The sequence below is a fragment of the Podarcis melisellensis genome (assembly GCF_964234715.1).
Source record: "Podarcis melisellensis genome assembly, chromosome: 2".
NCBI lineage: Eukaryota > Metazoa > Chordata > Lepidosauria > Squamata > Lacertidae > Podarcis > Podarcis melisellensis.
In genome coordinates this window covers 107,292,240-107,317,467 of record NC_138529.1, presented here as the reverse complement: position 1 = coordinate 107,317,467, position 25,228 = coordinate 107,292,240, and the positions used below count along the sequence as shown (strand labels likewise).

The following is a 25,228-nucleotide window of genomic DNA, read 5'->3' as shown; positions in this document are numbered from 1 at the left end:
GAGTCAACTGCTTAGCTTGGCGGAAATGAAAAAATGCCGCCTTTGTTATAGCTGCAATCTGCACCTCCATGGAAAGGTGTCGAAGATTACACCCAAACTCTTAACGGACAGTGCTGGCACTAATTGTGCCCTCGCAAGAGATGGGAGTTGCCGCCCCCAATCCCCTATTGTCCCAACTCAGTCAAAGGACCTGTGTCTTCGAAGGATTTAACTTCAACTGGCTCCCACGTAACCATCCAGCCACAGCTTCCAAACATCTGATCAGTGTGTCGGGGGCAGAGTCAGGATGGCCATCCATCAACAGATAGAGTTGGGTGTCATAATAATAATACGTTGTAATAATAATAATAATATTATAACAACATTATTTATACCCGCTCATCTGGCTGGCTTTTACCAGCCACTAGGGCAGCTCCCAACAGAACATTTTTAAAAAAGCCAATGAAACATCAAACATTAAAAGCTTCTCCATACAGGGATGCCTTCAGATGTCTTATAAAAGTCAGATAGATGCTTATTTCATTGACAGGAAAGCATTCCACAGAGCAGGTGCCACTACCAAGAAGGCCCTCTGCCTGGTTCCGTCATTGAGGTGATATAGAGCATCTGTCCTAAATTTGTCGGCTTCTGTCAAAGAAGCAGAATCGGGAAGTTTTTAATGTCTGTTGTCTTATTATGTTTTTATATTTTGCTGGAAGTCGCCCAAATTGGCTGGGGAATAATGATAATGATAATGATAATAAGGTGCCCCCACCCGTACGGGCCAGTCTTGACAGACTCTGGGGTTGTGCGCCCATCTCACTCAAGAGGCCGGGGGCCAGCGCTGTCCGGAGACACTTCTGGGTCACGTGGCCAGCATGAGAAAGCTGCATCTGTCGAGCCAGAGCCGCACACGGAAACGCCGTTTACCTTCCCGCCAGTAAGCAGTCCCTATTTATCTACTTGCACCCGGAGGTGCTTTCGAAATGCTAGGTTGGCAGGCGCTGGGACCGGGCAGCGGGAGCACACCCCACCGCGGGGATTTGAACTGCCGACCTTTCGATCGGCAAGCCCTGGGCGCTGAGGCTTTTACCCACAGCGCTACCCGCGTCTCATATAATAATAATAATATCACTTGTTCAATCTGAAAATTTATTTGTACCAGTGCATTTGGAAGCATCAGAATAACTTGAGGTAATATATTCATACAAAAGCTTTGCTCCCGATTCCTTGCAATCCTATCGGCTGAATTTGATCCAAGTCCTGGGATAACTCAGTTGGTAGAGCATGAGACTCTCGGGGTTGTGGGTTCGAGCCCCACCTTGTCAAAAAGATTCCTGCATTATAGGGTTTTCGGCTAGATGACCCTCTTGGTCCCTTCCAACTCTATGATTCTGTGGTCTATGAACCTCCCTTATTCACAATGAGGGAGCCACTACAATTTTTTAAAGCAATTTCTTGCATAATAGGAGTTTGCCTTTATAAAATTGGAGAGCGAAAGAAGAAGGAATCTCAGGGTGGGCTTTTTTTTGTGGGGGACATGACTTTTCTGGTCAGTGGGCAGGAGGAGCTTGGGTCTGTGGGATATGAAATTCATAGCAGTCAGGTACAACATTCCTAGAGTGGACATGCTAGGGCAGGGGTCTGCAACCTTTAAGACAAAAAGAGCCACTTGGACCCGTTTTCGAAGAAAAAAAACTGGGAGCCGCAAACATGCGCACCGCTGCCCTCCGATCTGACAGCGGGCGGGAAGGTTCTTTCTATTTTCTATTATTTTCTCCCCCCCCCCGACCTGTTAAGAGATTGTACATAATGTTTGTATAGACATGCATTTTTCTTAATCAATAAAGAATATTATTATTTTTTAAAAAGGTTGCCATTAACTTAATCTTCATTAGATCTGCTTTTAGCACAAGCATGTGCCACTTCCACTGCCCATCTTCCAATTCAGAGTAGCAAGCACATGTATCCTGCAGGCGCGCTTGGCTCTTCCTGTTCGATGTCGCTAAGACTCCTCCCCTAACAAAACAACAGCCTCCTTTTAAGCACCCCGACCGTCCCTCCACCATGGCTCTCAAGGCACATGTGAGATACACGTGCTTCGCTCTAAGGCCTCCTGAATCATCTTGCACTCCAAGACAAAGGGATGCACTCCAGTTAAAAGCACACTCGCTAATTACAGGCGCACACTCAGGAGAAACAAGAACTAGCCTTGCAAGGAAGCATCCCCTCTACTTCTGTTCCCTTCTCCCCTCGCCCCCACCCATGGGCCTGGCCCATGCTTGCTCCCCTAAACCAAAACCTCATCAGGGACCCAACTGAGGACAGATGCACTGAGACGCATTCGTGGGAGCCTCAATCTGAATCTTCCCAGGAGCAGGAGGACTGTATAGATTTGGAACAGTGATTTGCAAAAGAACATAGTTCAGAAGGCAGAAGCTGGGAAATACTGGAGGGGGAACAGCTTGCAGAAGAACCACTGGGAGAGAGAGAGTTAACTGTCTCTGGAAAGCATCCATCTGCTTTCCCCAAGGTCAGGGAGAGCTGCCAAAGTGGCAGGACAAAAAGCACAGAGGGAACGAGCTCAGATTACGAGACGCAGAAGTGAAGGAGGTGACTAGGGATGTGAGGGGGTGGACCTCTTCATTGCAAGCACCGCCATTCCTAAAAGACATGTTCTTTGTTCTGTTGCTGGGATCATTAAAATTTCTAACTGGTGAGACTTCCGGAGGCGGCACCATCGGCAATGGCGGATTCCTTCTCGAAAACCGCAGGCGGGTGACGCCTGCAACCGTGGGACTCGGCGGGCACCTTTTGTGCCCCCCCGATCGGCAAAGGAACCCTACAAAGGGCTTTGGAGCGAGACGGGGTGTCTGGCGCAGTGCTGAGAGTCAATCGCTACTTCTGCGGAGCGAAGCTGCACAGCTGATGCCGGAGAGCGCTGTCCTCTTTCCTGTGACAATTCGACTTTTAAACAACAACCCGTGAGTAGGAGAATTGAAAGATCGGGAGATCAAAGGAATCGCTCCTTTGATCAAAGGAACAAACTTGAATTTGGCACTGAAGCGGGAAGATGTAAACAGGAAGTCCGCCTTCCGCTTTTTGTAAATAGACTGAAGCAAAGATCTTGCAAGCTAAATAGCCTGGAAAATTGACTCTAAGATTGAAATTTCCTGCATCTATAACCATCAAAACCCCCCTTGACAGCAGGAGAAAAGGGGGGGAAGAAATTTTGACCTCCTGATCCTGCAGAGAGAGTGAAAGAATATAAGCTTCCATCATCCCAAACCTGGGGACGGAACGTCAGGACAGAAATTGTCGGAGATGTCCATTAATTGAAAACGGAAACACTTTTGACAGATAGAAACAAAAGAGAAATAAAATAATTCTAATGCTGCTTTCTGCTTGTTTGTATTGTATTGTAAGGAAACAAAGTACTTGAAAATCGAAAGTAAATTTCCCTTTGTTGGATACATTTTAAAGATGGACGTTAAATAGTAACTGTGTCCCCTAGAGGGAGCTTGCCAGCGTGTTTGCTGTAATTCACAGGGAAGATATAACAGCTGTGAAAATCAGACCGTGGGACCAGCTATTTGACCTTGAACAGAAATGAACAGGGAGGAAGTTTTGCTTTGTGCCCTTGGCAAAATAAATGCTATGCTGCAGCAGTTGGATGAGAAAGTGACTTTGATGAATGAAAAGTTGGATTTTATATCTGCTGCAGCTAGCAAATATGAACTAACAGGAAACGAAGTTAAAGAAATCTTACAACAACCAATCCAGGAATCTGGTTTAATAAGGCAAGTCCAAGGGCAGAGGAAGATGGAAGAGGTTGCGATTGCACCTCAAAAGATACAGAGACTCAAAATCCCGCACGACCAATAGCTGCAACATTGGAAGATTGAACTTGGAGAATATTTGCAAGACTCTGGAGTTAAGGAAGTCCTTAGCTCTGGTGGGACTGTGAAACAAGTTGATGATTATGTTTGGAACAACCACCTTTTGGATTATAAATTAAACATAGGGGAGTGGATTAGGGACAACCTGATGAAAGAAAATGGAGAATACTACTGTATGGAATTCCCCGGAGACTCTCTCCCCAAGGAGAAAGGGAAGAAACTACGTAAGAACCCAACAAGGGACAAGGATGTGTGCAAGTATAAACAGGAACAAGAAAACCTGCAGAGGGGGGCATAGCAGGGACCTGAGAGCCTCAGATATTAGAACACCAGATTGATGGACAGGATATAATGGTGAAAGGACTGACAATACCCGAAACCAGGAAGAAGGGACGTTGGATAAAACTAGAATGAGAATTTATTTTTATATATCTTTTTATTTTTGGAATTAGTGTAATACTAATGAAATACTAGAATGTGCTGGAAAGGTATTAATTGGCTTTAGCAGAAAGGTTTGAAGGAGTTAAGTTTAAATATGGTTTAAATTTTGAAATTTTATTGTTTTGAAGGTAAGATAAGGTTAAAGAAATTAACGGTAAATTGAACTGTAAAATTTTTGAATGTTAATGATGAAATGAAGTGGTTCTAGTAACAAGGTAAAATAAGAATTTGCAAGAATGGATTGATATTAGATGAAAATTTGAAGCTATAATATGTGAGGATAAACAATTAAGGGTAAATTAAGAGGGTATGAATTTGCTGAACGAACTTTTAAATGGAATACAAAAAATGGAGGTGTGGGGAAGTCAGGAAAATAAGTAAATGAACGGTAAGAAATTAAAAAGAGGGATTTTTCTTTTTCTTTCTATGTTATTTTTGTATTTTTCTTGTGTTTTTTGTTTATCGTTTTGTAACTTTTTTCTTGTTAAAATTTAATAAAATATCATTTTAAAAAAAAAATAAAGTTTCTAACTGGTAAGGAGACTCCTTTTCCTTTGTTCTGCTTATCTACGGCCAAGGGGGAAGGAAGCCAATTCCCTGAAGCCTGATAGATGCTGATCCACAAGACAAGGGCAACCCATCATTTTGGCAGTGATGGGTGGGGGTCAAAATTCAACAGATTCATCATACACCTTGAGCATTCCAGATTCACACTTCCCCCGTTTATCTAGCAACAACTTGCAACTTACTTTGTACATTTAGTATATGTGACCTTTATTACTTTAATACATATATTGTTGTTGTTTAGTCATGTCTGACTCTTCACGACCCCATGGACCAGAGCACGCCAGGCACTCCTGTCTTCCACTGCCTCCCACAGTTTGGTCAAGCTTATGCTGGTAGCACTATCTAACCATCTCGTCCTCTGTCTTCCCCTTCTCCTTGTGCTCTCCATCTTTCCCAAAATCAGGGTCTTTTCCAGGGAGTCTTCTCTTCTCATGAGGTGGCCAAAGTATTGCAGCCTCAGCTTCATGATCTGTCCTTCCAGTGAGCACTCAGGGCTGATTTCCTTAAGAATGGAAGCGTTTGATCTTCTTGGGACTCTCAATAGTCTCCTCCAGCACCATAATTCAAAAGCATCAATTCTTCAGCGATCAGCCTTCTTTATGGTCCAGCTTTCACTTCCATACATCACTACTGGGAAAACCATAGCTTTTACTATACGGACCTTTGTTGGCAAGGTGATCTCTCTACTTTTTAAGATGCTGTCTAGGTTTGTCATTGCTTTTCTCCCAAAAAGCAGGCATCTTTTAATTTCATGGCTGCTGTCACCATCTGCAGTGATCATGGAGCCCAAGAAAGTAAAATCTCTCACCGCCTCCATTTCTTCCCCTTCTATTTGCCAGGAGGTGATGGGACCAGGGGCCGTGATCTTTTTTTTTTATGTTGAGCTTCAGACCATATTTTGCACTCTCCTCTTTCACCCTCAATAAAAGGTTCTTTAATTCCTCCTCACTTTTTGCCATCAAGGTTGTGTCATCTGCATATCTGAAGTTGTTGATATTTTTTCTGGCAATCTTAATTCCGGCTAGGGATTCATCCAGCCCAGCCTTTTGCATGATGAATTCTGCATATAAGTTAAATAAGCAGGGAGACAATATACAGCCTTGCCGTACTCCTTTCCCAATTTTGAGCCAATCAGTTGTTCCATATCCAGTTCTAACTGTTGCTTCTTGTCCCACATAGAGATTTCTCAGGAGACAGATGAGGTGGTCAGGCACTACCATTTCTTTAAGAACTTGCCATAGTTTGCTGTGGTCCACACAGTCATAGGGTTTTGCGTAGTCAATGAAGCAGAAGTAGTTGATTTTCTGGAACTCTCTAGCTTTCTCCATAATCCAGCGCATGTTTGCAATTTGGTCTCTGTTTCCTCTGCCTCTTCGAAATCCAGCTTGCACTTCGGGGAGTTCTCGGTCCACATACTGCTTGAGCCTTCCTTGTAGAATTTTAAGCATAACCTTGCTAGCGTTATGCTAGCGTTAATACATATATATGTGTATACAAATTTAAATACAAACACCAGAACAACACACGGGTTCCATGTATATAAAGCTGATTTCTGCCTTGAGGAGTTTCTTGATGCGAATTAAATAGTGAACCTTGAGTGGATCGCTGCATACATTTATATGGCTTTTCATATGTGTGAATTTGCTCATGAATATTAAGGTCTCCACACTGTCTGAAGCTCTTTTCACACTCCTTACATTTAATTGGTTTCTGCCCTTTAAGAGTTTGTTGATGTATTTTACGTTTTCCACTTTCACTGAAGTTCTTTCCCTATTCAGTCCATTGAAATTCTACCCCGTGTGAGTTCGTTGATGTCTTCTAAGTTTTCCACTTTCACTGAAGCTCTTTCCACACTCCATGCACTGAAATGGTTTCTCCCCTGTGTGAGTTCGTTGATGTATTCTAAGGGCCCAACTTCGACTGAAGCTCTTACCACATTCAATACATTTAAATGGTTTCTCTGCCGTATGAGTTCGTTGATGTCTTCTGAGGTCTCCATTTTCACCAAAGCTCTTTCCACATTCAATGCATTTAAATGTTTTCTCCCCTGTGTGAGTTCGTTGATGTATTATAAGGGCTCCATTTTGACTGAAGCCCTTTCCACATTCAATGCATTTAAATGGTTTCTCCCCTGTGTGAGTTCGTTGATGTATTCTGAGGGATCCATTTTCACTAAAGCTCTTTCCACATTCAATACATTTAAATGGTTTCTCCCCTGTGTGAGTTCGTTGATGTATTCTGAGGGATCCATTTTCACTGAAGCTCTTTCCACATTCAATACATTTAAATGGTTTCTCCCCTGTGTGAGTTCGTTGATGTATTCTGAGGGATCCATTTTCACTAAAGCTCTTTCCACATTCAATACATTTAAATGGTTTCTCCCCTGTGTGAGTTCGTTGATGTATTCTGAGGGATCCATTTTCACTGAAGTTCTTTCCACATTCAATACATTTAAATGGTTTCTCCCCTGTGTGAGTTCGTTGATGTATTCTGAGGGATCCATTTTCACTAAAGCTCTTTCCACATTCAATACATTTAAATGGTTTCTCCCCTGTGTGAGTTCGTTGATGTATTCTGAGGGATCCATTTTCACTGAAGCTCTTTCCACATTCAATACATTTAAATGGTTTCTCCCCTGTGTGAATTCGTTGATGTATTCTAAGGGTCCAACTATGACTGAAGCTCTTACCACATTCAATACATTTAAATGGTTTCTCCCCTGTGTGAGTTCGTTGATGTATTCTAAGGGTCCAACTATGACTGAAGCTCTTTCCACATTCAATACATTTAAATGGTTTCTCCCCCATGTGAGTTTGCTGGTGTCTTCTAAGGTGTCCACTACAACTGAAGCTCTTTCCACATTCAATGCATTTAAATGGCTTCTCCCCTGTGTGAGTTCGTTGATGTAATCTGAGGTCTCCACTACGACTGAAGCTCTTTCCACATTGAATACATTTAAATGGTTTCTCCCCCGTGTGAGTTCGTTGATGTATCCTAAGTGCTCCATTTTGACTGAAGTTCTTTCCACACTCCATGTATTCAAATGGTTTCTCTCCTGTGTGAGTTTGTTGGTGTATCCCCATTCTTCCACAGACTCTTCCCAATGAATTCACAGATGGCTCCATAGAATTTTGCACACAATCTCCCTCACCTGTCTGGGAGTGGGGGGGAGGAGTGAATCCTGTTAGACTTTTAAGAAAGACAAGAAATGAAATGAACACACATCAATCCCCATGTGCACCTTCTCTTATTTTCACTCCCTCTTCATTGTCCACTGTCTCCATGTTCCAAATTTTTAGGAATGAAGATGAGATAATGGCAAGAGCAACCTATGATCACTCCATTCACACTTAAGAGAGCAGCATCATTTTATAGTAGAGATCTACGGTGGAACTGGCTTATAAGACACATTTGTCTTATAAGGAAATGATCTCAGGCTCCAACAGCAGTCTCTCCTATGAGTCAGAAGTAAAACTGAAGTGTTCTTATGCCACATGTAACTGTAAAAATATTGCAATAGGGGCAGTACAGGATTCCTACTGGTGTACCGACCTCCCCGCTGCACCAAGGATTCCCTGCCCGAGCTGCTTCAGGTCGTGGCGGATATGCTCCTGGAGACACCTAGCTTGGTTGTCCTGGGGGATTTTAACATCCATGCCGACACGACCCTTACAAGGGGCCGCTCGGGACTTCGTGGAAGCATGGCCTCCATGGGGCTGTCCCTGAATAAGTCTGGCCCAACTCATAGCCACGGACATGCCTTAGACTTGGTGTTTACCTCTACAGATGTTGGTGATCTGACATTAACTAAAAGCGAAACAAAAGAAGTGCCATGGTCAGATCACTTCCGGGTGCAACTGGACTTCTCCGCAACCCTTCCCCTCCGCAGGGAGGTGGGACCGATTCGGATGGTCCGCCCCCGCCACTTAATGGATCCAATTGGCTTCCAGAGAGTGGTAGGGGATGCTTTATCCCAAGTTGATGGCCTTTCAGCTGATTCCCTGGTGGCCCGCTGGAATGTGGAGTTAACCAGGGCTATTGACTGTCTGGCTCCGAAGCGCCCTCTCTGATTGCATGGAGCCCGGACAGCCCCGTGGTTTTCCCCGGAGCTGAGGGTGATGAAACAATCGTTGAGACGGCTAGAGCGCCGGTGGCGGAAAACTCATTCTGAATCAGACCGGACACGGGTTAGAGCTCAACGTCGAACCGACCAAGTGGCAATGGCGACGGCGAAGAGGGCCTTCTTCACCGCCTCCATTGCATCTGCAGAAAACAGCAGCAGGAGACTTTTTCAGGTGGTCCGCAATCTATCAGAACCACCTGTACCACCGGGGCCTGGTAGGGACCCCAAGATCTCCTGCAATGCTTTTGCAAAGTTTTTTGCAGATAAAATCGCTCAGATTCAGAAGGAGGTAGACTCCACCGTGGGAGCAGGGCCAGGGCGGGAGAGTGCTAGAGTTCTGTCTGGTCCTGTTACATGGGATCAATTCCAATCTGTTACCTCTGAGGATGTGGACAGGCTGCTTGGACGAGTGAAACCGACCACCTGTCTCCTTGATCCTTGCCCATCCTGGCTGATAAAAGCGAGCCGGGAAGGGCTGGGCGATGGGCTCTGCGGGGTGGTGAATGCTTCCCTCTGTGAGGGAGCCTTCCCAGACCCGCTGAAAGAGGCGGTCATTAAACCGCTTCTTAAAAAAACATCTTTAGACCCGGCCAATTTGGCCAACTATCGCCCAGTCTCAAATCTGCCATTCTTGGGCAAGGTGATTGAGCGGGTGGTTGCTGAACAACTCCAAGCACGCCTGGAGGAAACGGACCATTTGGATCCCTTCCAATCGGGATTCAGGCCTCACCATGGGACTGAAACTGCCTTGGTCGCGCTGGTTGATGATCTCCGGCGGGCTAGGGACAAAGGTGAGAGCTTTTTCCTAGTTCTGCTGGATCTCTCAGCAGCCTTTGACACCATCGACCATAACATCCTTCTGGACCGTCTAGAGGGGCTGGGAGCTGGGGGCACTGTTATACAGTGGTTCCGCTCCTTCCTCCTGGGCTGTGTCCAGAAGGTGGTGGTGGGGGGTGAGTGTTCAGACCCCTGGGCTCTCACTTGTGGGGTGCCTCAGGGTTCTGTCCTCTCCCCCATGCTTTTTAATATCTATATGAAGCCGCTGGGAGAGATCATCAGGGGGTTTGGACTGGGTGTTCATCAGTATGCAGATGACACCCAGCTCTACCTCTCCTTTAAATCAGAACCAGTGAAGGTGGTGAAGGTCCTGTGTGAGTGCCTGGAGGCGGTTGGAGGTTGGATGGCGGCTAACAGATTGAGGTTGAATCCTGACAAGACAGAAGTACTGTTTTTGGGGGACAGGAGGCGGGCAGGTGTGGAGGATTCCCTGGTCCTGAATGGGGTAACTGTGCCCCTGAAGGACCAGGTGCGCAGCCTGGGAGTCATTTTGGACTCACAGCTGTCCATGGAGGCGCAGATTAACTCTGTGTCCAGGGCAGCTGTCTACCAGCTCCACCTGGTACGCAGGCTAAGACCCTACCTCCCCGTGGACTGTCTCGCCAGAGTGGTGCATGCTCTAGTTATCTCACGCTTGGACTACTGCAACGCGCTCTACGTGGGGCTACCTTTGAAGGTGACCCGGAAACTGCAATTAATCCAGAATGCGGCAGCTAGACTGGTGACTGGGAGTGGCCGCCGGGACCACATAACACCGGTTCTGAGAGATCTGCATTGGCTCCCAGTACGTTTCCGAGCACGATTCAAAGTGTTGGTGCTGACCTTTAAAGCCCTAAACGGCCTCGGTCCTGTATACCTGAAGGAGCGTCTCCACCCCCATCGTTCAGCCCGGACACTGAGATCCAGCGCCGAGGGCCTTCTGGCGGTTCCCTCATTGCGAGAAGTGAGGCTACAGGGAACCAGACAGAGGGCCTTCTCGGTAGTGGCGCCCGCCCTGTGGAACGCCCTCCCATCAGATGTCAAAGAGATAAAGAATTACCTGACGTTCAGAAGACATCTTAAGGCAGCCCTGTTCAGGGAAGTTTTTAATATGTAATGCTGTATTGTTTTTAATACTGATTGGGAGCCGCCCAGAGTGGCTGGGGAAACTCAGCCAGATGGGCGGGGTATAAATAATAAATTATTATTATTATTATTACTATTATTATTATTATTATTATTATTATTATTACCTAAACAGAGCCTGCTGGATTGGGAAAAAGCCCACTCACTCTCACACAGAAACTCCTGTCTGTAAGACTGGCAAATTCACACAATTTGCTTATAATACTGGCCACCCTCAGTCTTCATATGCCCAATCCTATGTGTAGAGCCTCCAGCCACAGGAATTGTGTATCATGATAACGGGTCCTTTGTCCCGAAAGCCCACCAAACTGGGGAGGTGCACGAATCTACTTTATTTTGATGCTGGTGGAATGTATCACTCTGACCTAGTCTTTAAAAAAATAAAAGTAACACAAACTACTTAAATATATGAAGTATATATAATGACGGGAAGCATTTCCATAGCCCCCTTCACCCATTTTTCTGGATTGGTGTGCAACATCATTATCATCACTTAATCCTGCAGTGGAAATAACAACAGAGATTTAAAAGCATAGAGGAAGATAATCTGCCCCCCACTTCTTTATGAAAGGGATCCCAAAAACAAAGAGCTGCTTTGGATTTCTCTGGTGTACAGTGGTGCCCCGCAAGACAAACGCCTGGCAAGACGGAAAACCCGCTAGACGAAAGGGTTTTCCGTTTTGGAGGTGCTTCGCAAAACGAATTTCCCTATGGGCTTGCTTTGCAAGACGAAATGTCTTGCGAGTTCCTGCGGGTTTTTCCCCCTTCCCCCCTTTTCCTAAACTGCTAAGCCGCTTATCAGCTGATCCGCTAAAAGCCGCTAATAGTGCTAATCCGCTAAGCTGTCAATGGGCTTGCTTTGCAAGACGAAAAAACCGCTATACGAAGAGCCTCACGGAACGGATTAATTTCGTCTTGCGAGGCACCACTGTATATGATTGGTCGAAATCGAAATGCTTTGTTTGAAATTATATAAATACCAATGCCTGGACCACATATGTGGTGGAGGTGTGAGGAAATTAAGAAATTTTATATAGTAGTACACGAAGAACTAGAGAAGATGTTGAAAATATCAATAACAAACAAACCAGAGGCATATCTCCTTGGATTGACAGATGATGAGATACCACGGGGGGGGGGGGGGATTTTTCTGTATGCAAGGCCAGCTGCTAGAATAGTGATTGCTGCTAGGTGGAAGCCATAAACTATACCCACAAAGGAGGAATGGATTTGTAAACTAAATGAATATTTAATTCTGGCAAAATTAACTGTTATAATAAGAAATCAGTTGAATCAAAAATTTAAAAAGGAGTGGAAATGTTTTGATGAATATATGGCAAAATATTGCTCAAAAATATATATGCTAATATGCCTAGATTAAAATGTGACGTACTGGATAGAAGAATAATTAGTAAGCAAAGATAATAAGAATATGTAGATGATTCGAGAAGGTTGTAGAATGAAAAGATTATTGTAAAGTGTAGAATGTGGAGGAAATTGAGTGGGGGCGGAGGGAAGTGGGAGGAAGGAGAAAAGAATAATATGATGGACTGAGGAAATAGAAATGTAAATGTATGGGGGGATGGGGAGGAAATGGTGTTGGCTCTTTTATATCTGTATTGTAAAGTAATACGTGAAAACCAATAAAATAATTTAAATGGGGGGGGAGAGTCAAAGCCATGAACATGATAATCTGACATATCAGGATCTGTACCAAGTAATATTTAATGACCATGTCCTTCATGGATCACTGCCTTGTCATGGCAAAGGGGCTTGAATAACTCAGAGACGCTATGAGCTATGCCCTGCTATGAGCTATGCCGTGCAAGGCCACCCAAGACAGACAGGACAAAGTGGAGAGTTTTGGCTAAACGTGCTCCATCTGGAGCAGGAAACAGCAAGCCACGCCAGTATCCCTGCCAAGAAAGCTCCATGGGCGTATAAAAGTTATGACGCTGGAAGATGAACCCCTCAGATCGAAAGGCATCCAACATGCTACTGAGGAAGAGCGGAGGGCAAGTACAAGTAGATCCAGAGCTGATGAAACAGCTGGGCCAAAGCCAAAAGGTGTGCCTGGAAGTGAAAGGAAAGTCCAGTGCTGCAAAGAACAATATATGAACCTGGAATATAAGATCCATGAACCATGGTAAGCTGGATGTGGTAAAAAATGAGATGGCAAGAATAAATATTGACATTCTGGGCATCAGTGAACTATAATGGATGGGAATGGGCGAATTCAGTTTGCATGATCATCATATCCTACTACTGTGGACAAGATTCCCATAGAAGAAATGGAGTGGCCCTCATAGTCAACAAAAGAGTGGCAAAAGCTGTACTGGGATGCAATCTCAAAAATGATAGAATGATCTCGATACAAATCCAAGGCAAACCTTTTAACATCACAGTAATCCAGGTTTATGCACCAACTACCAATGCTGAGGGACGTGGGTGACGCTGTGGGTTAAATCACAGAGCCTAGGACTTGCTGATCAGAAGGTTGGCGGTTTGAATCCCCATGATGGGGTGAGCTCCCGTTGCTCTGTCTCTGCTCCTGCCAACCTATCAGTTCGAACTGGTGCTGAAGAAACTGAAATTGACCAATTCTACGAAGACTTACAAGACTTTATAGAAGTGACACCAAAGAAGGATGTTCTTCTCATTATAGGGGATTGGAATGCTAAAGTGGGGAATCAAGAGATAAAAGGAACAACTGGTAAGTTTGGCCTTGGAGTTCAAAACGAAGCAGGGAAAAGGCTAATCGAGTTCTGTCAAGAGAACAAGCTGGTCATAACAAACACTTTTCCAACAACACATGAGATGACTCTACACATGCACATCACCAGATGGGCAGCATCAAAATCATATTAATTATATTCTTTGCAGCCAAAGATGGAGAAGTTCTATACAGTCAGCAAAAACTAGACCTGGAGCTGACTGTGGCTCAGATCATCAGCTTCTTATAGCAAAATTCAAGCTTAAACTGAAGAAAGGAGGGAAAACCACTGGTCCAGTAAGATACAATCTAAATCAAATCCCTTATGAATACACAGGGGAAGAGAGGAACAGATTTAAGGATTTAGATTTGGTGGACAGAGTGCCTGAAGAACTATGGATGGAGGCTTGGAACATCATACAGGAGGCAGCAATGAAAATCATCCCAATGAAAAGGAAATGCAAGAAAGCAAAGTGGTTGTCCAATGAGGCCAAACCGTGGGGGACAGAAGGCAAGCAAAATGCAAGGGAGATAGTTAAAGATACAGAAAACTGAATGCAGACTTCCAACACATAGCAAGGAAAGACAAGAGGGACTTCTTAAATGAGCAGTGCAAAGAAATAGAGGGAAACAACAGAATGTGAAAAACCAGAGATCTATTCAAGAAAATTGGAGATATGAAAAGAACATTTTAGGCAAAGATTACCATAATAAAGGACAAAAGTGGTAAGGACCTAGCAGAAGCAGAAGACATCAAGAAGAGGTTGCAAGAATGCACAGAGGAATTATGCCAGGAAGATATGGATGTCCCATACACCCCAGGTAGTGTGACTGATGACCTTGAGCCAGATATCCTGGAGAGTCAAGTCAAATGGGCCTTAGAAAGCACTGCTAATAATAAGGCCAGTGGAAGTGATGACATTCCAGCGTAACTATTTAAAACCTTAAAAGTTGATACTGTTAAGGTGCTATACTCAATATGCCAGCAAGTTTGGAAAACTCAGTAGTGGCCAGAGGATTGGAGAAGATAAGTCTACAACGCAATCCCAAAGAAGGGCAGCGCTAAAGAATGCTCCAAGTACTGCACAATTGTGCTCATTTCACACGCTAGCAAGGTTATGCTTAAAATTCTACAAGGCAGGCTTAAGCAGTATGCGGACTAAAAACTCCCAGAAGTACAAGCTGGATTTTGGAGGGGCAGAGGAACGACAGACCAAATTGCAAACATGTGCTGGATTAGGGAGAAAGCTAGAGAGTTCCAGAAAATCATCTACTTCTGCTTCATTGACTACGCAAATGGGAGTGCCTGACCACCTCAACTGTCTCCTGAGAAATCTCTATGTGGGACAAGAAGCAACAGTTAGAACTGGATATGGAACAACTGATTGGCTCAAAATTGGGAAAGGAGTACAACAAGGCTGTATATTGTCTCCTTGCTTATTTAATTTATATGCAGAGGACGAGATGATTGGACAGTGCTCTCAAAGCTACCGTAAATTTCGCTCTATAACACGCAGGTTTTTTCTCCTAAACAGTAAGGGGAAATGTCTGTGCGTGTTATTGAGCGAATGTGTGGTCCCTGGAGCTGACTCGCTGGAGCGCAGGGGCAAAAATAAGGCAAAAATAAGATCCGGCGGGCGGGCGGAGGGAAGGTGGAAGCTGCTGCTTTCCTGCATTCTGCCTCAGGGTCTTACTGCCCTCCCGCTTCTGTTGCTGCTTTGCTCAAACTCAACAAAGAGCAGGGAATCCCCTGCCCTCCTGGCAAGCAGAGGGTTAAGGAAAGGATCGAGTCCTTCCTTCTAATTCTTCCCTAGTCACACTGCATGCAGGCTCCAGCCCACCACCTCCTCCTCTCCGTGCCCTAGGGACTCGCAGGTGGGAGAGAGAGAGAGAGGGCTGACTTGGGGGGGGGGGGACTTTAGCCTTCCTTTCCTCCCCCCACCCCGTTATACCCCTCTCCTGCATTCTTAGCCAGCTGCTTCTCTGCACACCCCTCTTGTGCTTCTTGTCCCTTCTGTGTTTTTCCTTCCCTCCCCATTTAAAACGTGGTGACAAAGCACGAATCCACATGGATCCTCAGGATTTTTGCATTGGGTCACCCCAAATTCACCATCAGATCACATTACATGTCCATGGCTACAGTCTGTACCAAAAAAATCACGCACCCACTGTTGCCTGGGGCTGCAATGGTGCAAAAACGTGGTTACAAAGCATGGATCCACATGGATCTTTGCACTGGGTCACCCCAAATTCACCATCAGATAACATAGCATGTCCATGGCTACAGCCTGCACCAAAAAAATCACGCACCCACTGTGGCCTGGGGCCACAATGGTGCAAAAACGTGGTTACAAAGCAGGGATCCACATGGATCCTCAGGATTTTTGCATTGGGTCACCCCAAATTCACCATCAGATCACATAGCATGTTCATGGCTACATCTTGCACCAAAAAAATCACGCACCCACTGTTGCCTAGGGTCACAGTGGTGCAAAAACATGGTTACAAAGCACGGATCCACATGGATCCTCAGGATTTTTGCATTGGGTCACCCCAAATTCACCATCAGATCACATAGCATGTCCATGGCTACATCTTGCACCAAAAAAATCACGCACCCACTGTTGCCTAGGGTCACAGTGGTGCAAAAATGTGGTTACAAAGCATGGATCCACATGGATCCTCAGGATTTTTGCATTGGGCTACTCCAAACTCACTGTCAGATCACATGTCTGTGGCCACAGCATGAACCACAAAAATCATACATCCACTGTTTCATTTAGAATATTTTTTTTCTTGTTTTCCTCCTCTAAAAACTATGTGCGTGTTATGGTCGGGTGTGTGTTATAGAGCGAAAAATACGGTATTAACATGAGTTTGACCAAACTGCAGGAGGCAGTGGAAAACAGGAGTGGCTGGCGTGCTCTGGTCCATGGGGTCACAAAGAGTCAGACACGACTAAGTGACTAAACAACAACAACAATGTCCAATCAGCATTCCCGAATGTAGAAGCAATTCTGAGAATGTTCCTTTGAATGATGATTGTAAATTCCCATTTGTAATGAATTTAGAACAACAATGTCTCAAGATAAATTATGTTACTTCAGCCTCATGTACATAGAAAGTGACAAGCTAGGCAGTTTATCATTTGATGATATCCTCAGTGACTTTGCTTTGGCAAAGGCAAGAAGGAAAGTATTGTGGACTATTATGGTAATACTGATACTTATATAAAAATTGCATTGTATTAACTACAATTGCATTGTACAGGTTATAACAATTAATTTCATGTTAATAATGCTATTTATAATTATTAGTAGTTTGCATCATATATTTACACCTATTATTATAGCAAGTTTCTAGGACTAGATTAGGAGTCTTTGTAAATTGTGTTTCTAAAGGAACTTTTGTTATTGCCAAATGCCATAATGTGTTTCCATTATTAAGTTTGTTATGAATAACAAAATCATTTTAAGTTAGAGCTTAATAATTATTTCACTTTTAATATACTTCATAATTGTATTATGCACATACTCTGTTATGTGGAAATGGTTTTAGATACCTATTAGGTCCATAAATTACCACACAGCCTATATTCTACACAAAAAACAGCAACAATTTGTTGTTGACAAAGGATAGCTGGACATATAAAGGGCCCCATTACCTCCAGTAGCTTAGGGCCTCATCAAACCTCAATCCGGCCCCGCCCCCACTACTTTATGCAAGGAGTTCAAGAACAAAGAGCTCTTTGGAGGAGGCCTCAGCCCTTCCTTCTTCCTGCCAGGACCTTTGTTTTCCTCCCCATCTTTTCCTCTTTCTCCCTCTGCCATCCAGCAATCCATGTCCCCATCTCCTCTACAAAACGGAAGACTTGGAGGTTTCTGGTGTTTTTTATTTTGTTGGAAGCCGCCCAGAGTGGCTGGGGAAACCCAGAAAATGGGTACGTTATAAATATCATATTATTATTACTACTATGGCGAGGCTGGTCTGCAATGCCCAACCCTCTCCCCTTTCCCGCCTCCTTCCCTGCAACTCCCATTGCCCCAGAGCCAAGCAGGAAGAAGCTTCTCTCTTTCCACAAGGGGAACCCCCCCTCCCCCCCCTTCAAGGCCCCATTAAGAAAAACAGCTCCCTTTCCTCCCTTCTCTTTTCTCCCCGTCCCGGGGCTTCTCATCCTGGACCCCCCACCCCTTGCCAAGCCCCTTCCCTCCTTCCCCGCCGCTGGCTTTGCATTCACCCGAAATCCTGGCAGCAGCAGCGACCCTGGACAGCGGGGGCGGGAATGGGAGCCCCCGCCTGGGAGGCAGGATATCTCCGGGGGATAATAGTCAGGGGAAAGCCTTGCAGGACCCAGCCAATGGGGAGAGAAGGGAGGGAACCTGGGCTTCCAGTTGAAGGAACATATGCTACTTGCTTTAAGGGTTAAAGCCAGAGAGTGAAAGCTGCTAGAGAGAGACAGAGAAAGAGAGGGTGGGGCTGCTCCATACTGACGTAGGAAAGGGGGCTCGGCTCAAGCTGAACAGCTGACCCGCCCCCTCTGCCCTCGTGCTCTGCCCTTGTCCTGCAAGGAATGCGGTGACTGCAAAGCGCCTCGGGGTGCAGCAAGCTGGGGGGGGGGGGTGTGCAATGCAATGCAATACCCATGGAATTGGAGTTGGGGGTGGAGAGAGAGCAGGCAGGGAAGCGGTGGGTCAAGTGTGGGCGTATTGCAGCTCCTTCATCCTGGTTGCAAATAAGAGATGGGGCCTCTCCCTGAAGGTTCTCTCTCTTCTCAGTCACACACACACACACACACACACACACACCACACAAAACACACAAAGAGAGAGAGAGAAATACGTTCCTCTGCATGCACACACAGAAGCGACGGGTGGGGGGGGGGTTGCAGCTGATTCAGCCTCTTTGCAAAGAAGAGACAGGGGCCTCTTCCTGAAGGTTCTATCTCTCTCTCTCTCACACACACGCGCGCACACACACACACAAACAGAAAAACGTTCGTCTACATGCACACACAGATCACATGAAGAGCCCTGTAGTTTGATCAAGCCCATCTAGTCCCTCACCCTGTTAGAATAAGAATCGTAGAGATGGAAGGGGACCCCGAGGGTCATCTAGTCCAACCCCCTGCAATGCAGGAATCTCAGCACTGTCTCCTCATGGTGGCCAAGCCTGCAAGGAGGATTGGAGCCCAAGAGCATCTCTCCCCTTCCGCAGCTTCTGGGAACTGCTATCAATTAAGCATAATAATATTAATATTACAACCACATTATTTATACCCGTTCATCTGGCTGGGTTTCCACAGCCACTAGGGCAGCTCCCAACAGAATATTTTTAAAAAACCAATGAAACATCAAACATTAAAAGCTTCTCCATACAGGGCTGCCTTCAGATGTCTTATAAAAGTCAGATAGATGCTTATTTCCTTGATATCTGACGGAAGAGTGTTCCAGAGTGGGTGCCACTACCAAGAAGGCCCTCTGCCTGGTTCCCTGTCGGCTTCTGTCAAAGAAGCAGAATCAGGAAGTTTTTAATGTCTGATGTCTTATTATGTTTTTATATTTTGCTGGAAGTCATCCAAATTGCCTGGAGAATAATAATAACAGTAGTAATTATACCACTTTTTCAATCTGAAAAATTATTTGTACCAGTGCATTTGGGAGCATCAGAATAACTTGAGGTAATATATTCATACAAAAGCTTTGCTCCCGATTCCTTGCAATCCTATCGGCTGAATTTGATCCAAGTCCTGGGATAACTCAGTTGGTAGAGCATGAGACTCTCGGGGTTGTGGGTTCGAGCCCCACCTTGTCAAAAAGATTCCTGCAGTATAGGGTTTTTGGCTATATGACCCTCTTGGTCCCTTCCAACTCTATGATTCTGTGGTCTATGAACCTCCCTTATTCACAATGAGGGAGCCACTACAATTTTTTAAAGCAATTTCTTGCATAATAGGAGTTTGCCTTTATAAAATTGGAGAGCGAAAGAAGAAGGAATCTCAGGGTGGGCTTTTTTTGTGGGGGACATGACTTTTCTGGTCAGTGGGCAGGAGGAGCGTGGGTCTGTGGGACATGAAATTCGTAGCAGTCAGATACAACATTCCTAGAGTGGGCATGATAGGGGATGCTTTGTACAACCCAGGAGAACTTCCTGTTTCCTCCTGAGCTGGGACAAGCGCTTCCTCTACATGTGACTTGAAATAGGTGTGGCCTATTCTGGGTGTGCTTCATTCTTTCTTCTCCATTTTGTTTTTTTCTGTGTTAGGAGAAGTGACTGCTGAGTCGCAATCACTTGGGACTAACTCCCTTAGATTATAGTTTATGTATAGATATAGATATACTTTTGTAACTTAAGCCTGCCTTCAGGAATCTAATTGTGAACTGAATGAAAATGAATAAACTACCTGTATATTGATTTTAATAAGATTGTTGTGTCTACACTTTTAAAGAGGGATAACAAGGGATCTTATCAGGAATCTTAGTGAGGCTCAGACGAGCCTGCAACAAGCGTACCGCTGTGCAAATTTGAAAAGGAGAATGTTTGAATTATGCTAAGATATAGAACTTGTTAACGCAAGTTAGTATGGATATCATCCATCCTGCCTTTCTAACATTCCCACAAGTCAATCGCTAGCTAGAGATCTAGATTTGGTCCAGATTTGGGTCACTGCCTCCTGGGATTTTAGACACACATGTAGCCTTATGAGGCTTTGCCCTCAGGTGGGAAAAATATTGCGCAAGGGAAGTGGGAGTCAACAGACACTCAAGGAATACTTTCGGAGAAAAGGCTTTTTATTTCTACCATCCATGAACTGGTAGAAGGAGCAAGTGTGATAAGTCACAAAAAGCATGCACGAAGTTGACAGTCCTGTGCACAAGCATATATACCCCTTTCCAGTTCTCTCCTCCTTTTCCAGGAGTCCTGCCCCATGAGTTCCTCTGAGCATGAATAGAAAGCTGTCTTGGGACTACTGGACTCTTCCCAGGAAAGGGGGAATGAGAAGCCGAGGGGGTGGGTCGAGGAGCCCTGGTGGTTCAGCATGTCCAAGATGTTGCAACCAAATGAGATAAGATTCGTTTCTCAGGCCTGAGTATTCTTGGCAATGACAGAGCCTATTCATTAGCCTTTAAAAGTAACATTTTGCCTTTTGCCACAGCATCTTGTGAGAAAAGCAGAGAAGAGCAGAGAAAAGCTGTTTTGGATTTTTAGAAGACAAAAGGAGTTTTGAACAGTTTTGAAGCCTGGTTGATTATTGAAGCCTGGGGTGATTTCACAGACAGGATTTGGGTATTCTGTCCCTTCACACACACGGTCGCCACATGCTGACTGCAGCAGGCAATGGCTCCCTCGCATGTGTGAACAGCCATTGGGGGGTCACTCTCAAACACCACAGAGACTGGGCATTGCTTTGACAAATATCCTGCTACCAACCACCTTCCTGAGCCCTCTGGTCTCCCCCACTGCCAATAAAAATAAAATACTTGTTTACCTGACGTTGACACAAAAGCTCACATACTATAGAAATGAATGAAATGTTTATTTCTTTCCCGCTTCATTCCCGCTACATTCTTTATACACAAAGAATGCAAGCAGGATGAAAAAAGTATCCTGGCAACACATCTCCCCTCTGCCCAAAATCCAACATGAGGCAGAGTCCTGTGGGCATATAGCAGGGCTCAGCAAAATATAGCAGGGCTCAGCAAAAAGCAACCATGGGCCTTGATTTATTTAAGAAACATTCTAGTTTTCTGCTGCCATATCCTTCCTTTCTTCCATCACGAAATTCAAGGTGGTATACGTGTGGCCTCCTACCAAGACCCAGGACTGCTTAGCCTAGGCATCAATATACCCTACAAGCAGACGTCATTCAGTCTTGGGTCCCTAGATGTTGTTGGACTACAACTCCCATCATCCCCGGCGCTCTTAGTCAACAAGGACCCAACTCTGATGAACTCGGTCTTAGGCCGGAGCCTGCAGATAAGTGTGGGAACCTCTGGCCCTCCAGATGTTGCTGAATCACAACCCCCATCAGGCTCAGCAATCGTCATCTATGGCTGTGGATGAAGGAAGGGGGATGCTGGCATTGAGAAGAAGCTGAAGGCAAGGTACTCTATCTCCAGTGCACCAGAGCAGCCTGTCCAGTAAAGACATGGAAGAAAATGCTGAGGCACTGAGTGCTTCTGATCCAAAACATCTTTTCCCCCCACCTAAAAATTTATTGGACATACGTAACCAACGGAGCTGCCTCAAAGTTACTGGTACCTCCCTCTCTTCCTTGGAAGAAGGGTTGCATTTTGGCCACATAAAGGCTGGCAGCTAGGAAATTGAATTGGCTATTTGTATACGGGATTGTATACGGGTGAGATTTCCCCCCGTTGAGCTTTTGAACTACACCTCTCATCAACCTTGACCATCTGGGCTGAGGCTTATGGGAGTTGTTGCCCAACATCTGAGCAACCCCATGTTGGATATCCCTGCTCTATACTTCTTTTATTTAATTTCTATACCACTTTTTAATTTTAAGAAAAACCTTTAAGCATACTAAATCAATAAAACATACCGTAGTTTTCGCTCCATAACAAACATTTTTTCCCTCCTAGAAAGTAAGGGGAAATGTCTGTGCATGTTACGGAGCGAATGCTTCCCTCGTCCGTGGCTCGCTTTGAAACAGCAAAGCAGGAGAAGAGCCACTGAGAGGGGAGGAGAGAGGGACAGAGAGCCTGTTTCTTTAAAGGAGCAAAGCGGGAGAGGAGAGGAGCCGCTTACACGAGTGTCCGGTTGGCTCCTTTAAAGCAAGCAGGCTCTCTGTCCCTCTCTCCTCAACACTCAGCTCGCTAAATAGCAGGAAAGATTTTCAGCTTGCTAAGCCGGGGGGGGGGGGGATGAGCCGGGGAGGAGGGAGAGAAGCAGAGCCTGCTTGCTTTAAAGGAGCAAAGAGGGAGAGGAGAGGAGCCTTCTCCCCTTATACCCCTCTTCTGCATGATTAGCAGCATCCTTCTCCACACACTCCACGCGTGCTCCTTGTCCCTTGAGTGCTTTCCTTCCCTCCCCACTTAAAACATGGTTACAAAGCACAGCTCCACATGGATCCTCAGGGTTTTTGCATTGGGCTACCCCAAACTCACCATCAGATCACATGTCTGTGGCCACAGAATGAACCACAAAAATCATACATCCACTGTTTCGTTTAGAATATTTTTTTCCTTGTTCTCCTCCTCTAAAAACTACATGCGTGTTATGGTCGGGTGCGTGTTATAGAGCGAAAAAACGGTAAATAAAACAATGTGAAAAATGTGAAATATAGAGTATACGGTCAAAGCAACGTAACAGAAAACTAAACTATTATCTTCAAGATTTCAAAACAACACATTACAAAGGAGGTCAACTACAGAATACATGTTAAATAGGGCTGGGTGAGTCTGGGCCCCGCCCCCTAGGCCAGGTGGGAAAGGCCTTGCAGGGAGTGGTATATAGATGGCATCTTACCCCCAAAAGGCTTGCTAAAATGTAGAAAGGGAAAACATCAACCTGTGGGAGATGTAAAAAAGAGGAGGGGTCATACTATCATATGTGGTGGACCTGTGTAGCCATTGGCAAATACTGGAATGATATTTATAACGAGTTTAAGAAACTATTTAAAATTACTTTTTTAAAAAAACAAAACCAAAGATTTTCCTACTTGGTATATTACCATCAGAAATTTAAAAAGTTATAAGATCATTGTTTATTTATGGTATAACAGCAGCTAGAACCCTTATAGCAAGGAGCCGGAAAAATGAAACGCTCACAGAGATTACAGATTGGCAGATACTCATGTTATGATATCTACAATTAGCAAAACTGATGACATCAGTTAGAGAAATATTGAAACAAAAAAAAAACTAGAGAATGGATATTTCAGAATTATGTAAAACTTTATTGTACAAATAACTCCATATGAGCAGAAATTGAGTGATATTTGTAAAGAAAAAGATCAAAGAAATGTATACTAAGCAGAAAGAAATGGTATTATATAGTGTAAGCCTGTGTAGAAAAGAATGTTATATGAAACAGTATAATGAGAAGGATGGGAATGATTGTGTCAAAGAGTACTTTTACTATGTAAATAACTTTGTCTTTTTTTCTTACTATTATTTCTTGGTTTCTTATAAATTTTCTATTTTCTATCATTTTGTTTTTTCTACCTGTTAAGAGATTGTACATAATGTTTGTATGTTGTTGTTTAGTCGTTTAGTTGTGTCCGACTCTTCGTGACCCCATGGACCAGAGCATGCCAGGCACTCCTGTATTCCACTGCCTCCTGCAGTTTGGTCAAACTCAGGCTGGTAGCTTTGAGAACACTGTCCAACCATCTCATCCTATCGTCCCCTTCTCCTTGTGCCCTCCATCTTTCCCAACATCAGGGTCTTTTCCAGGGAGTCTTCTCTTCTCATGAGGTGGCCAACGTATTGGAGCCTCAGCTTCACGATCTGTCCTTCCAATGAGCACTCAGGGCTAATTTCCTTAAGAATGGATGCGTTTGTATAGACATGCAATTTTTTTAATCAATAAAGAATATTAATTTTAAAAAAGGTTGCAATCAACTTAACATATGCGATACACGCGCTTCGCTCTAACGCATTCTGAATCATCTTGCACTCCAAAACAAAGGGATACACTCCTGCTAAATGCACACTCGCTGATTACAGGCGCATACTTGGGAGAAACAGGAACTAGCCTTGCAAGGAAAAAGAAGCATCCCATCTACTTCTCTTCCCTTCTCCCCTCACCCCCACCCAAGGGCCAGGCCCATGCTTGCTCCCCTAAACCAAAACCTAACCAGGGACCCAGCTGAGGAGAGCTGCACTGAGGCGCATTTGTGGGAGCCTCCCCCCTGAATCTCCCCAGGAGCAGGAGGACTGTATAGATTTGGACCAGTGGTTTCCACAGGAACAGTTCAGAAGGCTGAAACTGGGAAATACGGGATGGGGAACAGCTTGCAGAAGAAATGGTTGATCTTTGCCTTAATTTGTAACTCAATGCCTTGAAAATCCACTAGCATTTCTTTTTAAATGCTGATAATGCTTTCATTTATTTCCCTGAAGCCGACAGATGCTGATCCACAAGACAAGGGCAGCCCATCATTTTGGTAGTGAAGGGCAGAGGTCAAAACTCAACAGATTCATCACACACCTTGAGCATTCCAGATTCACACTCTCCCCGTTTATCTAGCAACAACTTGCAACTTCTTTTCTACATTTAGTTTATCTGACCTTCATTACTTTAATACATATATATGTGTATACAAATTTAAATACAAATTTAAACATCACTCGGATTCCATGCATTTAAAATTGATTTCCACCTTTATGAGATTCTTGATGTGAGGTAAAGAGTGAAACTTGAGTGGAACATTGCATACATTGATATGGCTTTTCACCTGGGTGAATTCGCTCGTGAATATTAAGGTCTCCACACAGTCTGAAGCTCTTTCCACACTCAATACATTTAAATGGTTTCTGCCCTGTATGAGTTTGTTGATGTATTCTAAGGTTTCCACTACGACTC

At 44.6% G+C, this 25,228-nt stretch overlaps 2 protein-coding genes and 1 long non-coding RNA gene across 3 annotated transcripts in view; all 3 read right to left on the bottom strand.

The window, feature by feature from the left end:
• Positions 1-18,148, bottom strand: part of LOC309365398 — a 26,248-nt gene extending 8,100 nt beyond the window's left edge. Inside the window, exon 1 of the long non-coding RNA XR_014166106.1 lies at positions 17,922-18,148. This is a non-coding gene — a long non-coding RNA (uncharacterized lncRNA). The remainder of the gene's footprint in view (positions 1-17,921) is intronic.
• LOC309364603 (uncharacterized protein) overlaps positions 1-25,228 on the bottom strand; it is a 220,111-nt gene that overhangs the window by 123,173 nt on the left and 71,710 nt on the right. The gene's annotated exons all lie outside the window — the stretch shown is intronic.
• On the bottom strand, positions 4,386-25,228 carry LOC309364908 (uncharacterized protein). Its single transcript, XM_081902912.1, has 2 exons — positions 25,083-25,228; positions 4,386-8,037 (listed from the first exon to the last, which is right to left on the bottom strand). The coding sequence occupies exon 2, from the start codon at positions 8,009-8,011 to the stop codon at positions 6,677-6,679; it is 1,335 nt and encodes a 444-aa protein (XP_081759038.1). The 5' UTR covers positions 8,012-8,037; positions 25,083-25,228; the 3' UTR covers positions 4,386-6,676.